General features: G+C 33.6%; 1 protein-coding gene across 4 annotated transcripts in view; it reads right to left on the bottom strand.

Annotated features, from left to right (window-relative positions):
- Positions 1–449: 449 nt before the first annotated feature.
- Positions 450–24,611, bottom strand: part of LOC123679356 (probable nuclear hormone receptor HR38) — a 130,749-nt gene continuing 106,587 nt past the window's right edge. For all 4 annotated transcript variants that reach the window (XM_045616931.1, XM_045616934.1, XM_045616932.1 and 1 more), the window contains 4 exons: positions 20,591–20,953; positions 17,764–18,193; positions 15,112–15,374; positions 450–4,325 (listed from right to left, as the gene is read on the bottom strand). In XM_045616931.1, the coding sequence (XP_045472887.1) occupies positions 4,069–4,325; positions 15,112–15,374; positions 17,764–18,193; positions 20,591–20,953 (1,313 nt within the window). In that variant the 3' untranslated portion in view covers positions 450–4,068. The remainder of the gene's footprint in view (positions 4,326–15,111; positions 15,375–17,763; positions 18,194–20,590; positions 20,954–24,611) is intronic.

Here is a 24,611-nt window from a genome sequence, read left to right as displayed (position 1 = left end):
TCACTGTTCATGGTTTATATATTTATAAAGTATTGATATTTTTTGTTGAACATCACCACTATTTTGTATCATACAAAAATTTAAATAATACAAGGAGAATCTTTCCTTTTAATGTACCAGCGCATACAACAACTTTGACAGAAAAAAGTGTTCAGTATTTGGCCATAAACTTGTTTAATGCATTACCACCTAAGTTGAGAGATTTTTCTAGCTTACCTATAGCAGTTCAAGAAGAGGTTGTATGATCTGATATTAAATTGTGAACCGTATTGTGTACAGGAATTCAGGAACTTTTGTAAAAACGATTCTACTCGTATATAAGAGAATTTTTTGACATGTTCCATATTTTATGCTATGTGTAATTCTCTGGAACCAATAAACACTACTACTACTACTACCTTTCGTGTATGGGTTAAAAATAGGTGAATATAGATAAAAACTAAATAAACTAATTTTATATAATTTATTTTATGAAGTGAAATTATTATAACATACTTTCACACCTAAAAAAATATAATTATCATAAAATAAAATATGAAGAACTCACACATTGGTATAGTGTATCAAATATAGTCCTTCAAACTGTAACAATCAACCAAAAATTTCATAAAATAATTGCATTAAAAATTCCCAATAAATTTTGGGTAAAAAAAAATAAAAATTAACAGTAAATAGGAGTATTATATCATCAAGTTAACTACATTTCTATTAAGGGAAAATAATTGGATAGAGTGGTAACTTATTCTATCATACAATACCATAAATAAAAAACTGGCATTCATTGGCAGATTGTATGAATCATTGGAGTTTTGTGGTAAGTATCCTATAAAATTTTTCTGAGCGTGCAGATGTCTTTGATACTTCTTACATTTCTAATGTAAGCTAAAGAACCAGATTCTAAATTGAAATTCTAGATCCAACGGTTTGAAGCTGTTAAATATCAAGCTCATTTATTCAAATACGCTGATGCAATTGATTGAAGTGAGTTTGTTGGAAACGCTAGTGTGTCTGAATTTTTTTCGACTTATCACTTACATGGTTATATTAATTGAAATTAACTAAATAGTTATCAGGCATTTATTTGCTTTGAATTGTCAGGAAAGTTCATTGAAATGTGAGGAATAAAATTTCGGTTGGGTATTAAGAAAGAAAATCATAAAATTTGTAAGAATAAATTTGATTTGAATTTAAAGAGGATAGCGATAGAACCCTTGTAAGTTTCGGAATGCTTTGAAAAAGCAATATATAATGATGATACATTGAAAAGGTTCTTGAATATTAATACACCAAAAATTAAGGGATCTTACTATATGATTACATTTATTGTTTGGCTAGTCACATAAGGTACACTTTTAGAAATATTTAAAATACTCAACCAAAATGGAGAGTAACTAATTCAAATCAAGCAGTTGCATCAATGTATCGACTTGTATATTAGTTTGAAAAAAATCATCAAGGTAATTCACTATTTCTAAGATTAAGTGATGTTATGCTTGACTGGTAATAACAGAATTTTTGTATATGTATGACGTTCTGAAGTAGGTACATGAAAAACATTTGTAATTTTCTTTCACGTACGATTTAAGCCTCTCTTCAAGTATTTTGATGAACTCGATGCAATGACTCTATTCAAAATGCAAGTTGCTGTTGATATTCTAGCAATCTCAAGTATTCCTCTTATTCTAAAAATACTATCAAAAAGTTTCAGTGGATTGAGTCATATTTTACACCAATCCTGAAAATCTTTCCAAAAATATGCACGATCTTTATCAAAACAATCATCTTATATACAATTATGTGTGATGATTTTATATCAACAGCAAATATGATATGAGTGAAATATATGAAAATATATTAGACAAGTTGAGGTACCAATACTGTGTAAATTGTAATTTAGCAATGGATAGATAATAAAAAAGAATATATAGAAAGCCTTGTGGTAGAAATGGTTTAAAATAGAAAAAAGTATGAAATATGTATAAGTTAAAAGCTTGAGATGCTTTTTTATAAAATAAAACTCAAATATAAAAGAAAAAGTAAGAGAAAGGAAAGGGAAATCATTTGATTTAAGCGAAGCGAAAAAATAGCAGGAGTGCTTGAAATTAATTGACGTAAAAAAAACACTTCACACAATATAATACCAGAGTCTTTTTTGCTTGTGATTTTATCAAAACTATTATGATTATTAGAATATAGGGTCTGAAACTAAGACCAGAGAGCATCACATCACATAAAAGGTAAATCTTTCCATTTTAGGTAACTCTCCTTCAGTCCTATTATTATTGGCAAGGCAGTTTTCATTTGATATGAAAAATTCTCAGAGCACATAGCAGATGCGATGGCACTTTTCTCGTTCAGTTGTCAGAAATGTTGTGTGCATTCATGACAAAATTAGAAACAGAAAGACTGAAGAAATAAAAATGTCATACTAAAGTGAATAGATATTATTATTTCCCCAATATAAGCATGCATATCTCATCAATTTCATGAACAAGTATAACTATCTACTGGATTTATATTTAAAAAATGAAATAATTCGTTGAGAATTAATGGATAGGAATATTGCCTATATATGTTTGTTATATGTAAAATATAATAGAAGTTGAAAAGAACAGCTTACTAAGTGCATTCTGAACGAAGTCTTGTTCACTAATTTTTGAGAAAGAAGTTATATGTATATATTACTTTTATGGTATTAACTTTCAAGATGTTATTCCTGCTTCTATTTTGTCATATTAAGTGCGAATTTGAGTAGGTAACTTTATTTTGGATTCAATCCATGTAGCAATAACAAAATATATTTTTAAATAAAATTATATCCTTTATATACATTGCCTTGACTAGGAATTTTATCGCAATTTTAATAATTAAATATATATCTTTTACACATTGTGTGCAATAGTAGGTACTGGTAACATTTAGAAAAATTATAAACTCAGTTTTTTTATAGACAACAATCTTAAATTTACATATATCACTTTTCAAATAGTAAATTAAGTTTCTGCACTTACAATTATTATCATCAGATTCTCTCCCTGTAATTCATTCCTTTTTCTTCGTAGTCCTCTATACTTAATTTAATATCATACTTAAACTTAACACATAAAAAAGATGATTCGGTGAGGAAGACCTCCTTAGCAGGATTCATATTTAAGGGAAAAAAAGCATGTTATCTGTAATGAGAATCAGGGAGGGATAAGAGAGTACTTTAAGTAAACATTTCCTATAATATTCTAATTACACATGTGAAGACAGAAGAAATCAGCTCAGCAAAATGATCCAGAAGCCGAGAGATGTTTCTAAATTAGGGATAACGGACAATAATTATCGGCTAAAATACAGCTTGATATTTTTTAAGACTGTACCTGTATTGAATTATGGCTTCTTTAAAAATGTCATAATTCATTAATCGAATTTTATTTCCTGAAATTTCAATGGCTTGATATTTTCATATTCTTTCGAGTGATGATTCTTAGATATTGAATTAAAAAAAAATCGAACAACTGATATAATAAGGAATGATCAGCCATTCTCAGTCTGGCTTATGTCTATTCATGGCGCATGTAATGAAAATTCATTATGGCGTTCGAATAAATCAATCAGAAAATAAAATAACCATTTTGCGGCAGATTTGAGAAGTGGATTTTAATTTTTATGAACTGTGCAGTAGTTCAATTCACAGTGAATATCCTAACATTTTTAACTCTATAAAATAGAGTATTTTCTTTCTAATCAAATTGATGAACTCTCTCATTATCATTACTGCTGTGCAGTGGCGACGCCAGCTTTCAAAAACAGGGCTGGCCAAAGGGGGGCCGGATTTTTTTTGGGGGGTCAAAGTAAATCGAAATTATAGTTCTGCTAATCTCGTAATTATTTTAGTCTTAGTATATCAAATTTTAGGGGGGCCTGGTCCTCACCTGGCCCCCCTAGCGTCGCCACTGTTGCTGTGCGATGATATCATTGAAAATACTTGGAAATAACATTCGATATGTACTGCCCAATTTAATCAGAGAATGTATTCAGATATTAATCGAATCAACGAATTAACCTTTTGCCGTTTCCATTTTAGAATGGCAAGCTTGCTGCAAACATTTTCTCTATCAAAGGAGGGGCTGGAACCAAATCTTCCAGTTTGAGATAGAATATTCTCTGAAGTCCCTGAACGCTCAAGGATCTCAGTTCAGGGAGCTTACCGAGAAGTCTGCTGAAATAATGGGTCTTTCTTTGTGCTTCAGCGTTGTAAGTTACGTGATCCCGAAGTGACGATATGATTTTCATTTGGAGTTGCTCGATTCGTTGGGGTTCCCGAAGTCCATGACGATCTGAAAAAAAAATAAAATTTTGAAGGAGAGGAGAAGATACAGGTATAATAGTGTTATAAATACAAAACACCATGATATATAGGCTGTCTTTTTTTCGAGGTATATAACTTTAAGTTGGCATTACTGTTCAAGATGGCGACCGATTTAACAGCTGTCAAGTGATTTATTCTCAGTTTGGTTTGGCAATTCATCATGAATAGACTCACTCCTGAACAACGCTTGCAAATAGTACAATTTTATTTCGAAAATAATGGTTCTGTGCGGAATACGTATCGCGCACTACGTCTATTTGGTTGAATGGCTACGTCAACAAACAAAACTACCGCATTTGGAGTGAAGCTAATCCTCAAGTGTATGTCGAAACACCGTTACATCCAGAAAAACTTACGGTTTGGTGCGCTTTATGGGCTGGTGGAATCATTGGTCCGTACTTCTTCAAAAACGATTATGGCCAGAACGTTACAGCCAATGGTGATCGGTATAGAGCCATGAGTACTGACTTTTTCATTCCTGAATTGAACAACCATGATGTCCAGGAGCTGTGGTTCCAACAAGACGGCGCAACATGTCACACAGCTCGTGCCACAATCGATTTATTGAAAAACACGTTTGGTGACCGCATTATTTCACGTTTCGGACCTGTGAATTGGCCTCCAAGATCTTGTGATTTAACACCGCTAGACTACTTTGTGGGGCTATGTAAAGTCATTGCTCTATGCGTATAAGCCACAAACCCTTGACTATTTGGAAGACAACATTCGCCGTGTTACTGCCGATATACGGCCACAAATGTTGGAAAAGTCATCGATAATTGGACGTCCAGATTGGACTACATCCGAGCCAGCCGTGGCGGTCATATACCAGAAATCATATTTGAAATGTAATGCCACAAGATTATCTTGCGGATAAATAAAATTCATATCAATCGAATAATCCATCGTTGTTTTATTGCAATTTAAAGTTCTATAGCTCTAAAAAAACATCCTTTAGATAGAGTAGCCATAGCCGTCTTTATTACCTAAATTATCATCTATGAAGACGGCTGTGGAGTAACTCTAGGAAAGTCTATACAGGTTGTTTCATTATAAACTGAACAAAAATTTATAGTGGTGTAGATGGAAAGTCATTTTTGCCTTAAGACATATACCTCGTTTTCGAAACATAAGCGAGATACAGGGTGTGCAACGTCATTTCTGAGCCATATTCTATTGAGTGTGGTCAGTTACCTTTGAGAAGTTATAAAAAAAATATATTTTTTTCTGGAAACTTTACCACCCTGTATATCAAAAGTTTACACGTTTACGATATACGTTCATATAAAGTTTTTACTTCACAAGTATCGTCCTCTTAAATATTAGCATATCATTACGGAACATTCTGTATAATATGGTCTCTGATATAAAATATGTGAAATCTATATGAAATGAAGGACATCGTTGAAGTCGATGAAATTCCGCACGAAGCTCAAAATGATGATTATTTATATAAATCTCGATCGTATCTGGAATCATGGAAGTATTTCTTTTTCAATATTTATCTTGAATTTTCTATGGTTTTGATGATGTGATGAGGACGATGAGGTTGATATCATTCTTGAATTTTCTATGGTTCTGGTAACGTCAACCAAATGAAATTCTGCATAATTCTTAAAATGATTATTCAATATATGCAAAATCTCAACCCGATCGACTCTGTAATCACGGAACTTTTAGTAATGATGATTTCTTTTTCAATATTCTTCTCGGATTTTCTATGATTCTGACTATATAGGATGTATTGGAGATACAAACGAAAAAAAAATCATTATGTGATCAGCTTGTATTTTTGCACGTTGCTTGAAATTGTTATTTTATATGAACACCCGAAATCTCACGAATATATTTGTTATTTTTCATCTTAAGCGCATTAATTTATTGAAATTAAGGGGAATATTTCCCTCCTGTCAAAAATTCTATGTATATGGAGAACAATTATCGAAAATTACAGCGATAATTGCATTGTAGGAAGCGAAACTGCACTGCGATAATTGTTCTGTTCATAGATGCATAGCTTCTATGCATCTTACACAGTTCGAATCTATGGCAATTCCATTCTACATCAGTTTGACAAGTGATGTAACAGTTTATTCGGGAAATATTCCCACGAATTACACTCGTGCATCAAAATGACCGGATAATTTCGCATTCCAGCGTGTTTTCTTTGAAAAACTGTATTCGGTCATTTTCATTTTTGGAGAAAGAGCCCGACAACGAAGGTGTGGGGCTCTTTCTCTAAAAATGAAAATGAACTCATGCAGTTTTTATGACAACACGCTGTCATGCAAAATTATCGGTAATTTTGATGCACTTGTGCAATTACCTACGAAAACAACATTTCAAACTGCCATAACACAGAAATGAATTTATCTGCAGCATTCGAGATTCGAATAGCATTTCATTACTACTGTCAATCTCCAAAATATTAGAAGCTGTTATGTTGAGGAAATTGTCTAGCTTCTTAGAAGAAGTTATTGCTGACCCCCAACATTGATTTAGACGAGGAAGATCAACCAAGACAGCCATATCTAGTTTTCTACAAAACATTCACCAAGCGCTAGAAAATGGAAATATAACCATTGGACATTCTTGAGATCTGTCCAAGGCATTTGATTCATTGTCCCATGACTACATCATAGAGAAGCTAAAATCATATGGAATTAGAGGGCCAGGATTGGATTGGTTCAAGTCTCACCTTTCGAACAGAAACCAGATGACAACTATAAGAAAAATGGAGCAACTGAAATGTCAGATATAATAAATGTCACTTTAGAAATACCTCAAGGAAGTATTTTAGGCACAATACTTTTCATAAATTTCTTTAATGATTTTGATGACATAAAAGAGGATTTAGACAATGTGAAAATTGTGAGATATGCAGAAGACAAGAATATCATCACTAAAGCCAAAACATACCCTGAAGCTGTTTCTTAAATTGAAATGGTTATGTGCAATACTGGGAATTGGTTCAGAAAAAATAATCTACTTCTGTGACAATTTTATTCGAATCTAGCCATTCCGGAATCAGTACATCGGATAAAATGATTTTGGAGTGCACTTCAATATAACTTTGCTCATCCATTAAGTTCCTTGGTGTTTATCTGGATGAAACATTGAACTGGACGAAGGATATTGATGAGGTATGCAAATCAATGTCAAGGGATTTGTTTCTCAATTCAGGTGAGATCAGGTTACCTGAATTCTTCCAATATGAAAACTATACAGGGTGAGTCTTTGACTTGTACATATATTTTAACCAAAGGTTCTTGAGGTCAAAAGAAACACTTTTTTCATTTACCATTTTTTCCGATTCGGCCCTGTTAAAAAGATATAGCCATTTTAAATTTTCAAAATGAGCTAATTCACCCCTGAAAACCGGAACACTGAAGTTTTCTCTAGCATAAGATATACCTCTTGAACCTTGGAAATAAGCTACTAAATTAGAAAAACCATCATAAACTCACGTTTAACATTCCATTTGTTGAACAAAGTAGTGTTTATAATCAAATAAATGAGTTATTCCAATTTCGTTGACGCTAAAGATTAAATATTCTTCTCTTGATTTCTATTTCATTTTCGATAATTATAACGAATTGAGCTCGCTACCACCCATATTAGCTCTGATACTCATATCCATTCATTCATTATATTTCATTTATATGATATCGTTGTTTATTTTTCGTGCAAGAATTAACCTTAAAATCTCAAATAAATAATATTCATCTATGAAAGATCTAACACAGACTATAGTAATCTGTGGTTTTAAGTTTGAATTTCAAATTTCCAGTGATGCCAAATATAAACACAGCAGTTCGGTTCGAATAATCTATGTTCTAACCTAAAATTTTCATTTACAGTTTACACTGTTATTGTTATAAGATATTTGTTATGAAATGAAGCATTTGATTTGTTCCAACTATCTCATAAAAATATTGAAATGCATCAATATTTTTGAAACCATCAGTATGAAAATATGGAAATATGTAAAATATTCTGGCTCTGTAATCAATGGAAAATGTTAGACTCCACTTGTAATCAAATTTGTTGTTAATGTGTACCTACATTATAGCCAACTTTACTACTTAATTCATCTTGATTTTGGCATTGAAAATAAATGAGAAGTATTCAATGTAAATATCCACAATAGAATATTTGGTTTCTTTCAACTCACCTAATTTGTTTTCACATTAAAACAATTATGGCCCTCTTGGAAGTATGTCAATCATAAGCTCTTAGGATGAATTTATGGAATAGCAAAAGAATAAAAGTATTCAATCTCAATCACATGAAAATTTGTCTAGTATGTACCTAGTCCTAGTGGTATGTTTCGATGTGAGTTTGAATGAGCCGAAGAAGAATACAGTATTGTTCGATAGCAGCAGTCTTTAGTGGGATATTGATTGTTGTCATTATAATGGGACTATTTTGTGAAAACTTTTTTAAACATGGGTTTTATGAATAATCTGGACTTTTCAAAAAGAATGTTGATTTTAGTGAAGTATCTTCTTATTATCAGAGCTGTGCCAAAGCTCAGTGATTTTTAATCAAATCGAGGAGTTGAGGTGAGCTTATTCAAATAACTTCATTTTCAAACTAAGTTTGCTAGTACTTCAATTCTTAAATCTGAGACATGACTTCATAGTAAATATTCATTTCTGTGGTTTTTTTTTCCACAATAGAACAGAGTTGCATTCAGCCAAAGTACCCAATTTTTTGAATTTCACAGATAATTTTTTTTTTTTAAGATCAAGTTATTCGAAAACGGCGCTTTGTACGAGAAAATATGAAGAATACTTTTATTTTTCAAATTAGCCAAATATTCTTCAATGAACGTTCAAATTACTATTAAGAGTTGGTTTCTTCGAATTTCTGGTATTTTTATGGTATGTTATGTTCATAACAAAGAAACAGAAGAATGTGTATGGAATCTGGTGTTCGGAGAAGATGTATCACATCAAAAAAAAGCTATATTTCAAAAATCATTTCCTTCGCTACAACCATTTACGAGATATAGCCGAAAATCACATTTTTTTAACGATTTTCAACAGCCTGTATCTTTTTAACCGGGCCGAATCGGAAAAAATGGTAAAGGAAAAAAGTGTTTCTTTTGACCTCAGGAATCTTGGGTTAAAATATATGTACAAGTCAAAGACTCACCCTGTATATTATGGAGTTTTCGAATCCAGAGTTCGATACAGCGTCTTATTCTATGCTTCCTCAAAAAACTGTATGATGTTATAATTATGCAAGAGAGAATCTCAAGGATAATGCTGAACATGAAGTCATTAGATTAGAGACATGCAGAGGTTCAGGGATTATACGTGTAGGATTCTGACAGTCCCAGCGATCAACATTCAAGATTCACCCAAAACACATTATACTTGAAATCTGAAAATAGCGTAACCAAAATATGGCCTCTCATTCTCTGCAAAAAGTGCTCATTACTCTTGCATAAGGTATACTTCAACAAGTTACCTATACCATTAAGAAGAGAAACAAATTATATGGAATTAAAGAAACATCTCTTCTCTCTTCTAAAAAAAGAACCATATACAGTAGAAGAATTTTTAAGTTAAAAATTACAAATTGACAGTTGACATTTTGAGGATATTTCGCATACTTTTACTTGTGAAATTTTGATTATGAAATAAATAGCAGTTATTGTTATTGTTATTAATCTACCCTGCAAATTTCAAGTTTCTAGCACAGAAGAAAAGCCGAAATTGGTTGCGTTCCAACCCGGGGATAGTTTTCTAACGAAATTGATCCTTTCTAACGTGAAGCTAACCAAATTCATAAATTTTGTATCGTTCAATGATTGAGTGGAGGGAAAACGAAAATGCGGTAAAGCTTCTGATTGAGTGAATTGGTAGTTGCGTGATTCAATTTCGTAGAAATGAATATTGAATCAACTCAAGTCTAGATTGTTTCTCCATGGTCTAAACACACCATTAATTATACAGATCTAAACAGATGCCCATTGCCTTCGAACAGGTAGGAAAGTAGAAGCTTAATTTCACGAGGACAGGATAACTAATGAATTTTTAAGTTTCCACTATAATCACCGGCATTGGGTTTTGGATTATTATTTTCTACGATAACCTTTCGAGTTTTTCGAGAAAAAATTACAGTTCCAGGAAAGTTGAGATACGTTTTTTGAACAAAACAATTTTATCGCGTTATTCTTGATAAATATGTACTGAGACATTATAAAAAAATAAGATTGGGGTAATTATTTATTCCGTTTTACACTGAATATAGGTATATAAAGGGGCTCGAATGAAATATTACATTTTGAATAGCCTGCTATGTGGGCCGCTGTCCCTTTTGAAGCTCTTATCTTTTGAAATTAGACAAGTAGCCTTTACTAGAAATGGAAAGACACACGCAGTCACAGTTCGCAAAATTGAAGCACTTTTTGTTCGTCTAAGCACCTTCACGGCAAGCAATAGTGAAATAAAAATTTGAGTTGTTTGGACAAGTTTGTGATGTGAAGAATCGAAACCGTGTGCGTCGCTCAAGAACAACTGCGAATATTGCTGTTGTAGACTGTTGTGTTAATGGTTTGTCGATTCCTCGTCGACCTTGGGAAATAGGTGTACCAGAAAGAAAAGAAAGAAAAGTTTATTCAGAAGTAGGTAACAACAATTACAAACTCTTATAAATTTTAAAATAAAACAAAATTTTATGAGCATATATTGAGGGAGAAAAATCGACCTAAGCTACATAATGAAATGTATCTTGTGTGCCAATTTTTTCTTCCTAAAAAATTTACCTTTGAATTCATAGGCTTTGAGATGAAGGCAATAGCCCGGCGGCAGGAACGGATCGGAGGAAAAGTCCAGAATGAAATCATATGAAATGATTTTTTTTTCTAGAAAAGTTCATTAAAAAAACTCTGGTGCGCTAATAAAAATTGTTTCAGTTTGATCTTAAAACTTCTAGGATTTTGATAACTGTTTTTAAGCTCTGTAGGCAGCTTATTGAAGAGAATTGGACCATAATATGATATGAATCTTTGGGTGACGTTTGTAGGTTTGAACGGAACGCTGAAAGTTTTTTCCCTTGTTGATCTTGTATTATATTTTCTCAGTGTCATATCAACCGGATGACTAATTTTATTAAAATATGTAATAGCTGTGTGAACATAAAGATTTCTGATATTCAGCACATTGAGGTCACTATACAAAACTTCTGAAGATAATCTATATGGTCTTTTAAACAATATCTTCAAAGATGCGTTCTGGGTTATTGATAGCTTTTTCAAAGTGCTATTATAGGCACATCCCCATATTACAATGCAATATGTCAAATTCGACTCAATCAGTGCATGGTACAATGTCTTCAGCAACTTATAGTCTAAAACTTCACGGAGTTGATAAAATTTATAGAATATATTTCTAATTTTTTTATTTAAGAAAGCAACATGTTCCTCCCATTTTAGGTGATTATCCAACATTACCCCAAGATAACATTTGCACCATATTTTGAATTGCCGCATTTGGAGCTTGGAAAATCCAAGAATGATTGTTGAAAAACCTCTCTACTCTCAATAATTGGAGCGGTTTTTAGGCTGGTGACCTTACTTATTGAGGCTGGTGCAACTGTTAAGGTGAATGGATTGCGAGATATGATTAAAGATTTTTTATGGCTGGAAGTGGAAGATATTAATGTGGACGACTTTCATTTTCAGCAAAACGCCGGTATGTGCCACATGAACAACGCAATTTTGCAGGAAAAGTTTTTTGACCATATAATTTTTCGAAGAGGCTATTAGCCACTTAGATCTTGTGATTTAACACCTTTACAATTTTTTCTTTGGGTTCACGTTGAATCTATGCCAATGCTCCACAATCGATTCAAGACCTTGAAGATGGAATTGTTGAAGTTATCGAGGACATATAGCTGGAAATGTGTGAATTGGTAATGGAAAAATTTATGAGAAAGATCTACTGCAACCGTAGCTGTGGCAGACATTTCGCTGATACTCTTTTCCATCGTTAATTAATGGAATAACTTTCGCTTTAGAATGAGAACAACCTCCATTGGTTTTTCTTGAAATATACTCGTTTTTTTCAATATCAAAATGAAACAACTTCAATTTTCTATAGTTTTGAGGGTTTTATCCTACATGAAATTTCGCTCAAGGCTTGAAATTGCCATTCTTCATCTCGATCGAATCTACAGTTTTAAAATAAACATCAAACAATTTTTATGGTTTATAGAAAACTCATAACAGATCATAGGAATCAGTTACTATTTTAGAGATATGGAGGAGAGTTTGTGTTTCCCAATTGGAACACCCTATATTTTCCAACGCAATTTTTTAGCCGCAGATTTGTCAAAAAGCATCATGATATCGGTTTCTCAAAAATGTCATTTGTTTGAAAAATATTGCGTTTTTCGACTCATTTTTCTGATGGGACACAACCAGAACTGGTTTTTTTAAAAAATAGTCGAGATCACCAAAGTATTTCGCGCATGATATGCAAACAAAATTTTTTCTACAAACGTCAAAATAGTTATTTATTATACAAGGGAAAAAAGTATTAGATTTTAGCTCGAGGTTATGTTGTCTCCCGACGCGAAGCGAGAGCTAAAATCTAATATTTTTCCCGTGTATAATACACTATTTTTTTCTGTGACAGGAAAAACGACAATTTAATAGTGAAAGATAGTTATTTATTATACAAGGGAAAAAAGTATTAGATTTTAGCTCGAGGTTATGTTGTCTCCCGACGCGAAGCGGAGGGAGACAAAAAACCGAGAGCTAAAATCTAATATTTTTCCCGTGTATAATACACTATTTTTTTCTGTGACAGGAAAAACGACAATTTAATGGTGAAAGAACATATTATTACAATATATTAAAGTCAGAATGTTATCGATATGAAATTTGAATTTTTAAACTAGTAGCTGCAATTAGACATGCGTTGCTAAGGGAAACTTCAAAGTAATCAAATATCTGTCAATTTGATTTTGTGATTTGTTTCAAAAATTGCGAACTCAGTAATAATTGTTTAGTAGTTATTTTGTTGAATAATATAAAGTTAAAAAATGTCTGATTCCGAGTTTTCTCCGACTCCACCGGAGTTGATAGAAGCAGAGCAAATAGCGTCACAAAAATTATTGCTAGCTAAATCGCGGAAAATTTACGAAACCGCGTATTCAAGATTTATGGAATGGAAAATGAAAAAGACATGCAGTTCTTTCTCGGAGACAGTGTTATTGGCTTATTTTTCGGAACTGGCACAACAACAAAAGCCATCAACATCAGTGTGATCGAATAATTATTATTTTTCCTTTATCTATATGTAGATAAATATATATCCGGGAAAAAAGTACTCACTTTTTTCCCGGGGAAAAAAGTAATTTTGTGAAAAGTCATATTTTGTTACCTGTCAACAAAGATAAAATGTCAAATTTTTTTCCCGTCACAGAAAAAACATATTATTAGAATATATTAAAGTCAGAACATTATCGATATGAATTTTGAATTTTTAAACTAGTAAGCTGCAAATAGACCTGCGTTGCTAAGGGAAACTTCAAAGTAATCAAATATATGTCAATTTAATTTTGTGATTTGTTTCAAAAATTGCGAACTCAGTAATAATTGTTCAGTAGTTATTTTGTTGAATAATATAAAGTTAAAAAATGTCTGATTCCGAGTTTTCTATGACTCCACTGGAGTTGAGAGAAGCAGCGCAAGTAAACCGCGTATTCAAGATTTATGGAATGGAAAAGACATGCAGTTCTTTCTCGGAGACAGTGTTATTGGCTTATTTTTCGGAATTGGCACAACAACAAAAGCCATCAATAGTGTGGTAGAATTATTATTATTCCTTTATCTATATGTAGATAAATATATATCCGGAAAAAAAGTACTCACTTTTTTCCCGGGGAAAAAAGTAATTTCGTGAAAAGTCATATTTTGTTACCTGTCAACAGAGATGAAATGTCAAATTTTTTTACCGTCACAGAAAAAATATTGTTTTTAAATAAGTAACATGCTTAGCTCAATATGAAAAATAGTATTGAAGTGGCTTAAACTGTTTTTCCAAATCAAGTAATTACTGTAACTATGGAAATAAAATGGCATTTGTTGACAATTATTTCAAAGTGACAGTTCCTGATAATTATTTTGGAGTGACTTTTTATTCGCGTCAATTTCGATGCGTTATATTTATAACAGTAAAATAATGGAAATTTCGAGCGACGATGAAGTAAGCACCTACCCCACATTACTTGATAGATGCGGCTAATTCAGTAATTTCAAATCATTTACCTCAGAAATCGAGGCGCCAATATGAAAATGCATATCAGCAATTTAAAGAGTGGTGTGAAGCAAATAAAGCCAGAAAAATATCCGAAAATGTGCTGTTTGCATATTTTGCAGAGAAGTCTAAGAATCTGAAGTCTTCCACGTTATATGGGCAATATATTCTATGTTATACATAAATAAATAAATGATTTCTTGGATTTTTGCTTGATTGAGTTAAAATGGTTAAAATATAAAAATCCCATATAGTTTACATGCAGTGTGCGAAGTAAGTATTTCGCACACTACTTCGCGCACGGTGTCATGGTAACGAAGGAAAATAAGGGTCACTTCGCATATTGTTGTCAATGCGCGAACCTTGTCATTTTTTGACGTTTGTAGAAAAATATATTTTGATGCTTCTATATCAAGATTAAATTACCGAGAGAAAAAAAAATAGTACCAGTAAGAAGAATATAAATTCAAAACTGACCTGTCACCAGAGTAAGTGCACATAGGCACGCGAACGCTGAAATATCTATCTCCATCAGATGAAGACCATTGCAGAATTCAATGATCGCATGTAGCCAGTCTCCAAACGACCTATAACATTGTTGTTTATTGAGGACAACACCATTACAGAAAGTCAGCTTGGTGTCGTTGGGGTGTGTCCTATAAGCGAGGCGTAAGACGAACAGTTCTAAGGAAGCTGATTGGAAAAGCAGGTCTCTGTCTTCTGGACATATTTCTTGGAATCTGAAAAAAAATTAATATTAATGTTATTGTTATTATACAGGGTGTTCAAAATTAAGTCGGCACCATTGCCAACTCCGTTACTATTGATGCTACGATATCGGTTGAATGGGCAAACGGGTAGCATTTTTAGTGGCCTTCTCGATGCCGAAAACAAACAAAAATTGACAGTCGCGTTGTCATAATATTTCATAAAATTATATTTTTTTCAATGGAACACCCTATATTTTTTCATGCATTTCGATTCGTTATAACATTCTCAACGACAACGCACATATCACTTTTCTTCCGAAAGTGGAAAATGAGCGACTTATTTTGAAATATTTATTTCTTTCACTAGTACAGAAAATTTATTTGTTTCGGCGAATAACATCTCATGATTGTCCAAACACCCATTTTTTGTACTTATACGAATGACAATATTTCGTTAATAATAGCAAAATAAGACAGTAAAAAGAAAAAAGTGCGCTGGGATGTGAACTCGTGAAACCCGTGATCACCATGTAGCACCACTCAATCGACACCACTAAGCTATTTGATATTAATGGACAAAACGATAATTTCAATCTTAAAGCCATTCCGCTAGCCGCATTCATTTTGTGTATCAAGCTAGTGTCAATAGAAGGGCCCAAATATTATGTGTTCAACCAAGAAGGCGGTGTTTTTGAACATAATATATACTCGATATTTTATAGCGCTTTATCAAATCCATTTCTAATAAATATTTCTTATTAATACAACTGTCTTATTTCCACCTTTACGAAAAAAAGTCAAATGAGCTTTGTTGTTGAGAATGTTATTACGAATCGAAATGCATGAAAAAATATAGGGTGTTCCATTGAAAAAAAAATTCATTTTATGAAATATTATGACAACGCGACTGTCAATTTTTTGTTTGTTTTCGGCATCGAGAAGGCCACTAAAAATGCTACCAGTTTGCCTATTTAACCGACATCGTAGCATCAATAATAAGTTGGCAATGGTGCCGACTTAATTTGGAACAGCCTGTAGAACACTGGTTATGTTACACAATGGTTTATTAAATCTCTTATATTTTTATTATAATGGATGAATAAATAAATATTCCAAATCCAAGGATTTTTGATCAAGCGATTTATGAAATAAAAAAGTATTCAACCTCTTCAGGATCGAATAGGCCATGGGAGTCAAACAACTCGGAAGCAATGGGAGCTAGAACACTCAAAATATTGTATCTATCCAGTAAAATTATTGGCAATACAGTAATACACGTTTGAAGAGCAATTTTATTCTTTGATTTTTTTGTATTCGTAGAGGGATGTCTTAGGGAAAAAATTAAACCACTCCTGACTCGTCTTGACTTGACGCTCTATTACGGTTAAGCACTGAAATTTTAAATTTTTTTTCGACACAGTATCATTATGATGCTATATTAGAGCTACATTCCTAAATTATTTGGAAATACAAAGGGTGCACCAAAAAAGTGTAAATGTCCAATAATGTTATTTTTACGTAACACCCAGATTTTTATTGGATTTTTGGATTATATAGAATAAATGAACTCAAGTCTGTTCAAAGTTTCATATACTTAAAACTGACCGTTTTTGTGATATATCGATTTTTCATGAATTGTGCTGTTCTAGGAAAAACATAAATACTCCAGAATTCATGAATTATTTGAATAAGATTTTGAAAGAGAATATTAGAAGAACGGAGGCAAGCATATGATTTTTTGATAACCAATGAGAACTCTACTGGGTGTTCCAAATGAGACGATTCATTGATGACTGATTTAAACGTCAATATCGGGCTCATTCCAAATTGCACACCCTGTATTATATTTTTTATTTGGTAGCAAATTTTAATATTTTTTGGGGGCTGGGAGCCCACTGCCCCTCACCTCTCCTAGCTACGCCACTGCCCAGTAGAGTTCTGAACGATTATCAAAAAATTAGTAGTATTCACTTTCAAGATTTCATTCAAATAAATTCATTCATTTTGGAACTTTAAGTTTTTCCAAATATCCACCAATTAATGTAAAATCGAAATATTCTAAAAACGGTCAGTTTTAAGCATATGAAACTTCGAACAAACTTGGGATTATTTATTTGATGCAATCTGAAAATTCAATAAAAAACAGATGTTCCATAAGGGAAAACATGTTTGATCATTCACACTTTTTTGTTAAACCCTGTTTAATTCCAAATAATGAAATCAATTTGGGAATGTAGCTGCAATAATGATACTGTGTAGAAAAAATTTGTACCGCTTAACCGTAATACAGCGACGCGCCAATGGTGGAACAACCTGTACAAAAATAAAACTAATATGAAAATTTCAAGTCTATTGGTGTTAATTTTTGAGATCATTTATTCATCAAGCGCGCAAAAATTGAGGAAATCTTTGGACATACCCAGGTATCCTATCTGCAAAATTCCTAATAACATCAACGGACGTTGTGAGAAGAGTATAGAATTGCTGAATTTTCTCTGCTTCAGACATGATAGGCTCAATGGTGGATGGTTCCAAATATTGGGAGTAATCCAAGTTGGCTAGGTCTGGGGTGGTATCCACGTGTGCTCGGACAAGGGCAGTTATCAGAGAAACCGGAGGACTTGGAGGAGATTCTTGTGGAGATTTGGGCTTGGAGGGTAAACGCCCTCTTCTTCCTTTCAGAGAATCCGTCCTAACGACCTCCTTGACCATACCAACCATCAGACATTTCTGAAAGCGACAGAATTGACACCTGTTTCTTCTTCGCTTATCGACTGGACAGGCCTTGTCAGCCAAACAAACGTATTTTGATCCCTTTTGGACTGTTCTTTTGAAGAACCCTTTGCACCCTGAAAATTAAAACAACTTTTACAAGATCGGAATCGGTGCATTTTTATGATATTCATGTCGGGGCTTATGAGAATCCGCGATAAATTCGACCACATGCATTTCAACATAAAGGACCCCGCACTTTTATATGGGAAATGGCTTTCCGTGAATTTGGCTGAAATTTTGATATGTTGTAGTTCTTGATAAACTGATCAGAAGTGTTCATGGCCACAAAGCTCAAAAATGGACAGTTTTCGAGGTATGGAGCTTTGAAAATGGATTTTTTGCAATTTTCGGGGTTTTTGCTCATCAATCGGGGAGCTCTCATATCTGGTTGGGATGGAATTTGGATGTTCGGCGGCCAGAACCCGACTGAGAAATGATCTTCCTTGGTTATATTAGGCACCGCCATCGATAATTTTTTATACACTGCTCCACATTGGCTATGAAATGAGATACAAAATCCAAGATCTTCCATACATCTTTTCATGCCACAAGATGACGCCAGAATAATTCACATGATCGAGAAACGACATATTGTGAGATTTTTTCAAGAGAGACCATAATAACTGAATCCTCATATATCTGATGTCCAATAATATCGAATATGTTAGCCAAAATGTTCATAACCAGGAACCGCGAGCTGTAAAATGGGAAAATGGACAAATCATAATCATATATCCTCAGAGATAACAATTGTGATCACTATTGATGACATTTACATATGATATGTGATTTGTTTCTCACAAATCTCGATAATCTGACAATGGGGTGCCAAGACATTTTCCTCAGAATGTCTTGAAATTGATGATAGCATCTCACAAACAAACGAATCCGTGAAAATGTCTGCAATTTTGATACAATATAGTACTATCCGGGTAGAATATAGAAGTCCAAGTGTTGGAAGCTAACTATGAATGGAACTTCTGAAAGAAACCCACGAATTCTTGAAAATACAATTTTTTTTTATGAACTTTTTGAACTTCACACATACGAATGAATACTATCTAATAATATGATCGCTGGCAAAATGAATGAGTAGATCAATCAAAAACAATATAATAATGAGAGTAACATTCATAATAATAATAACAATAATGATAATAAACAAAAAACAATTTGAATTTTATTAGCAATCGCAATAAATCATTTAGAATATTATGAATCGAATCGAGGGCAAAATTAATGATTTGGTAACATAAAACTCTATCAACGAACGTAACACAATCACAAATCATCTCAAAAATAAGAAGAAAAATCAAGCCTTTCACGCCACATTTTGGCTAACATATTTGATATTATTGGACATCAGATATATGAGGATTCAGTTATTATGGTCTCTCTTAAAAAAATCTCACAATATGTCGTTTCTCGATCATGTGAATTATTCTGGCGTTATCTTGTGGCATAAAAAGATGTATGGAAGATCTTGGATTTTGTATCTCATTTCATAGCCAATGTGAAGCAACATATCAAAAATTCAGCCAAATTCACGGAAAGCCATTTCCCATATAATACGTCTGTATTGGTGTTTTACATTATACATTTTAATGATCTCACTTTTTTTGTCATGAACGAAAACTTGAACGAACAACTTGTTAGATGATGGTACACCTTAATTTTCTGCGGTTGTGTGGAAATGGTTTAGCTTGCATTACCCATAATATTAGACTGGCAGTTTAGGTGCCGTACACTGGCCCCCAAATCTTCAGATCTAAATCCCATCGAATTTTATGTGTTCGATGAAATAAGGAATCCTTTGAAAATTTCCTGTTTGAGTTGGCGACCATGGACTGCAAGCAGTTTGTATAGCAATCCTTTGTGCCATACTTTATCAAACGCTTTTGCCACATCCAAGAACACAGCACCTGAGACTTGATTGCGGTTATATCCATCCGTTCCACTACTCGGAGCACTTGTTGCACAGTGAGATGTTGGCTTTGAAAACCGAATTGTTCCAACTGTATGATCTTCTTTTCTTCCGTTATTGTCTTCAATCTTTTTAACATGACCGCTTCCGTAACCTTCCCTATGCACGAGAGAAGACTGATCAGACGGTAATTCTGCGGAAATTTAGCATCTTTGCCGGCCTTGTGGATTGAAACCACGTTGGCGGTTGACGTCCTCAATGTGGTCCAAATACGCATAGTTCTAATTAGTTGCTGCATTGAGATACCTACTATGGTATCTGTATAAGATAAATGTTATTCCCACTCAAATTGAACCAGAAACAATAGCACACCAACCATCCAGGACACTATGTGGAGCATTTTTTAGAGGTTTAGTGGCAATTAATTACCTACATTTTTTGCAGAAGATTTCGAACTGAAAAGTCCTAAAAACTTCACTCTGATCTTTTACCAATTACAACAATCAGAGGATTTCGAACTCAAGCAGATCTATTTCAAAATAGTTACCTTCGCACGTTCTAACACCATAATGCTGGCAAGCGGCTGTATCCCCGCAAACCGCACACAATTGCGACGGAGACGGTGACGTGGGTCCTTTGTCGCCAGGACCCCCAGGTGAACTGGCAGCTGAAGAACAGGCTGAAGGTGTCGGTCCCGTTAGTCTCAATTTCGGACTTTCACTACTACTCGTTGATTCTGATCTCTGGAGTGGTAGCGAGGCTCTTCGTTGTTTGGGGCTGAGGGTTGTGCTGATGTGAAGTTCTGACGTGGTGCTGGTCTGGTAGGCGGGGAGGGAGTAGCTTTCTTGGCTCATCAAAGCTTCGAAGCTTGAGCCGCATGTCTGGGGGGAGGCGTAGTAGGGACCAGTACCTGAAGACGTAAGTGAAAGAATGGATTAAAATAATTCTTGAAGATGATATTATTCGAACCTAATAACGTATGTCTCAAAAGTTTTGGAAAGCATTCCAATTGTATGGAAACATTTTTGATATATAAAATTACGAGTCGGTGAAAAGAATTGTGTTATTCAATGCCCAGAGAAATATCTCCAAGGAAAGACCATTATATCACAAATATTACTCGAAGGAAAAGAACGGTATCTGTAACAGTCCTTTGAAGTCATTTTTTGAGGACCTATAGTCTCAACCAGTACCAAAAGGAGACGGTTGCATGCTGCAAATTTAAGGCAAAAATTCCTTTAAGAGTACCACGGCTATCACTTGGACTCGTCGGCAATGGGCAGAATACCACCAAGACTGGCTTTTACCAAAATGGCGCAACGTACTTTTTTCGGATTTGGTTTACAAAGTGATAGTCGACTAGAAAGGGTTTGAAGAGGTTCAGGCATACTAGAGCTACTCAATTTCACCCGGGAAGTTGTGTTCTTTCAAAGCGGATAAAAATGTTCTTGGGGGGTATAATGTTCGGTTAGGGATTCACGGCTTGGCTTGTTATTCAAGCTACTTGGCTTGAGCTTGACTTGAAATCAATTCGAGATCTGAACCAGCCTGAACATTTCTAGCTTTCAGAGACATTTTGTAATTATTCTTCCAGGAAACTTGACCTAAATTGTTACTTATTTCAAAATAATTCGTATTGATTGTTTGAATTTCATTTTAAATTGAAGAAGTCAATGGAGAACTAGAAATCCTCAACATGATGAAGTTAAATGATAATTATGCATGCAAATGGGTCTTTTTGAGCAGTTATTGATTCTGGATATGCTGAATTTATAATTTTAGTGCTGGTTTGGTTGGTTCATTTTGAATGATTGCCGTAAATTTATACTCCTTTGATGTCGAGGATAATGTGTTGAGAGATATCAAATTCGTCCAATTATATATTTATTCAATGATTTTGATCTAAATACCATCTTCTCGAATAATTTTGTCTTTAAATTTATGAAATTATTTTGGATTGTTTTTGTAGACAGAATTATTCATGCAAATAAAATAGTACCATTAACACAATTGAATTGAAATGCTCTTTCACAAGTAAAATAATGTGTAACGCTTTCCAGAGGGAGATGACATAATATTAGTTTAGAAACAGTTATATTTATTCGTATGTGAATTTCAGTGCCTTCACAGCGTAGGAATTGTAGGCTTGAGCGAAGCCCGTTTGTCTATTTAGACAGGGAAGGAAAGAAGTTTCCAGAAGAACCATTAGATCTATATTGCATAAGTGTGGAGAAGTGAGAATGCACAAAATTTTTTTGATCTAATTGGGAGCTTTGGGATCGAAGCTAAAATACGTGAACCAACAAGAATAACAACAACATCGTCGACATGTTTAGATAATATCCTCACAAATTTCGAGAACTGTGGGTCCTCTGTTTTCGAGGCTCATCTTTCTGATCATTGTGGTCAGAAGCTCAGGATTCGACAGTTGTTGGATGTTCCTGAGGAAGTATTTAGGGTAAGACAGATTAATGAAACTAATTTAAATTCATTTAATATTGTATTATCTGATCAAAATTGGGATGACGTACTTCATTCCACAGAAGAAGACGTAAATAACTTATGGAACACTTTCTCAGAGAGGTTTTGTTCACTATTCAGAAATAATTTTCAAGAGAAAGTGTATAAATCCAAGAATAAACTTTCAAAACCTAAGTTCAAAAATTCTAAGGTGGAAAATTTAAAAAATCAGCTTGATATATTACTGGTCGTATCTAGGATAGATTCTTCTTACAGGAATGCATATAAAAATTCAAAAATTAAATATGATAGAGCGATTTGTGAGGTAAGAAAAGCGTATTATGGCGACAAAATTTCAGAATCCAATAACAAATCCAAGACAACTTGGAATATAATCCGTCATGTTTCAGGTAAATTGCGTGAAAACGGTTTTCAGATTGTTGGGGATGTTTCAGAGTTTGTTGAGAAATTTAATGAACATTTTGTTACAACTGCACCTAACCTGGTTTCGAAATTGCCAAGATCTTGTAGCAGAGAACTTGAACGTAGGGAAAAATCATTTTTTATGTTTGAGGTTCAAAAGTCGGAAATTTATCATGCCGTGAAACAGTTGAAAAATAAGAGATCATGCGGACATGATCAAGTTCCTATGAGTGTTATCAAACACTGTTTAGAGTTTATAATGGATCCACTATGCCATATTATGAATCTTTCTTTTCAGTCTGGAATATTTCCGGATGATCTTAAAGTAGCTGTAGTGAAGCCTCTCTTCAAAAAAGGTGCAAGGGATAATTTGGGTAATTATAGGCCCATAAGTCTCTTATCCTCTTTCGCAAAAGTGTTTGAGAAGGTTTTAGCTAATAGATTCGTGAAATTTTTTCGGAAATTTGATGTTTTCGCGGGCTGCCAGCATGGTTTTATGAAGGGAAAGAGTACCGAAACGTCTGTTTTTGAACTCACTTGCAAGATTTTCGAATCACTTGAGAAAGGAGAGGTACCCATAGCTATCGTGCTTGACTTGGCCAAAGCTTTTGATAGTGTAAATCATAAACTTTTACTCTACAAGTTGAGTGTTTACGGCATAAGGGACAAACAACTTAAATTAATTGAGAGCTACCTTCAGAACAGAAAACAAAAAGTCGTTGTGTTTGACGGAAAACGTGATCACCTGTCTTCAGAGAGAATTATCGAGTTAGGCGTGCCGCAGGGCAGTATCTTGGGACCATTGCTCTTTGTTATTTTCATCAATGACCTCCCTAACATTTTTCTTTCTGATTCCATCAAGTCCTTATTATTTGCGGATGATGCGAACATCATCATCTCGGCTTTGAACATTTTTAGTGGTATAAGAGAATTTGAGGATACTATGAATAGAGTAAATGAATGGTGTATTGAAAATCAGCTTGTGATTAATAATGATAAGACCCAATGTATTATTTTCAAGACTGAAAGAGCAAATCGCTACTACCCAAAAAGTATAACCTACCGAAATACTGTAGTATTAATCAGTGAATGTGTTAAGTTTCTGGGAGTTCATATAGATAGTTTCATGAAATATCATAGCCATGTAGAAGAAGTTAATAAGAAATTAAAATCGGTCATTTTTGCATTAAGGATTCTTAGAGATCAAGTTGATGTTGATGTATTAAAAACGGTTTACTATGCTATGTTTCACTCACAATTAAGTTATGGCATCATTTTTTGGGGAAGCAGTTCTGGAGCTCATCAGATTATGAAAACGCAAAAATCGGCCTTGAGAGTAATATTTCGTCTAGGTTTCAGGGAATCATGTCGTGGTAGGTTCAAGCAAAATAACATTTTGACTATCTATGGATTGTACATTTATAAGATATTGATGTTCATGCATAAACACCAGCATTATTTCTGTAGTCATTTAAATGTTAATAACACTAGAAGAATACATCCATTTAATTTTCCGGTTCATTCTTTGTCTTTAACTGAAAAGGGACCGGCATATATGGGTATTAAACTGTTTAACAGTTTACCAGTGAACATTCAAAGGTTATATGGTCATGGGTCTTTCGGGAAGTCTCTTTATTGTTTTCTTTTGCATGTTGAGCCATACAACATTGAAGAATTTTTTTGTT

Source organism: Harmonia axyridis, chromosome 4, assembly GCF_914767665.1.
Source record: "Harmonia axyridis chromosome 4, icHarAxyr1.1, whole genome shotgun sequence".
Taxonomy (NCBI): domain Eukaryota; kingdom Metazoa; phylum Arthropoda; class Insecta; order Coleoptera; family Coccinellidae; genus Harmonia; species Harmonia axyridis.
The sequence above is the reverse complement of the archived record's forward strand: the minus strand, read 5'-3'. Positions and strand labels throughout refer to the sequence as shown.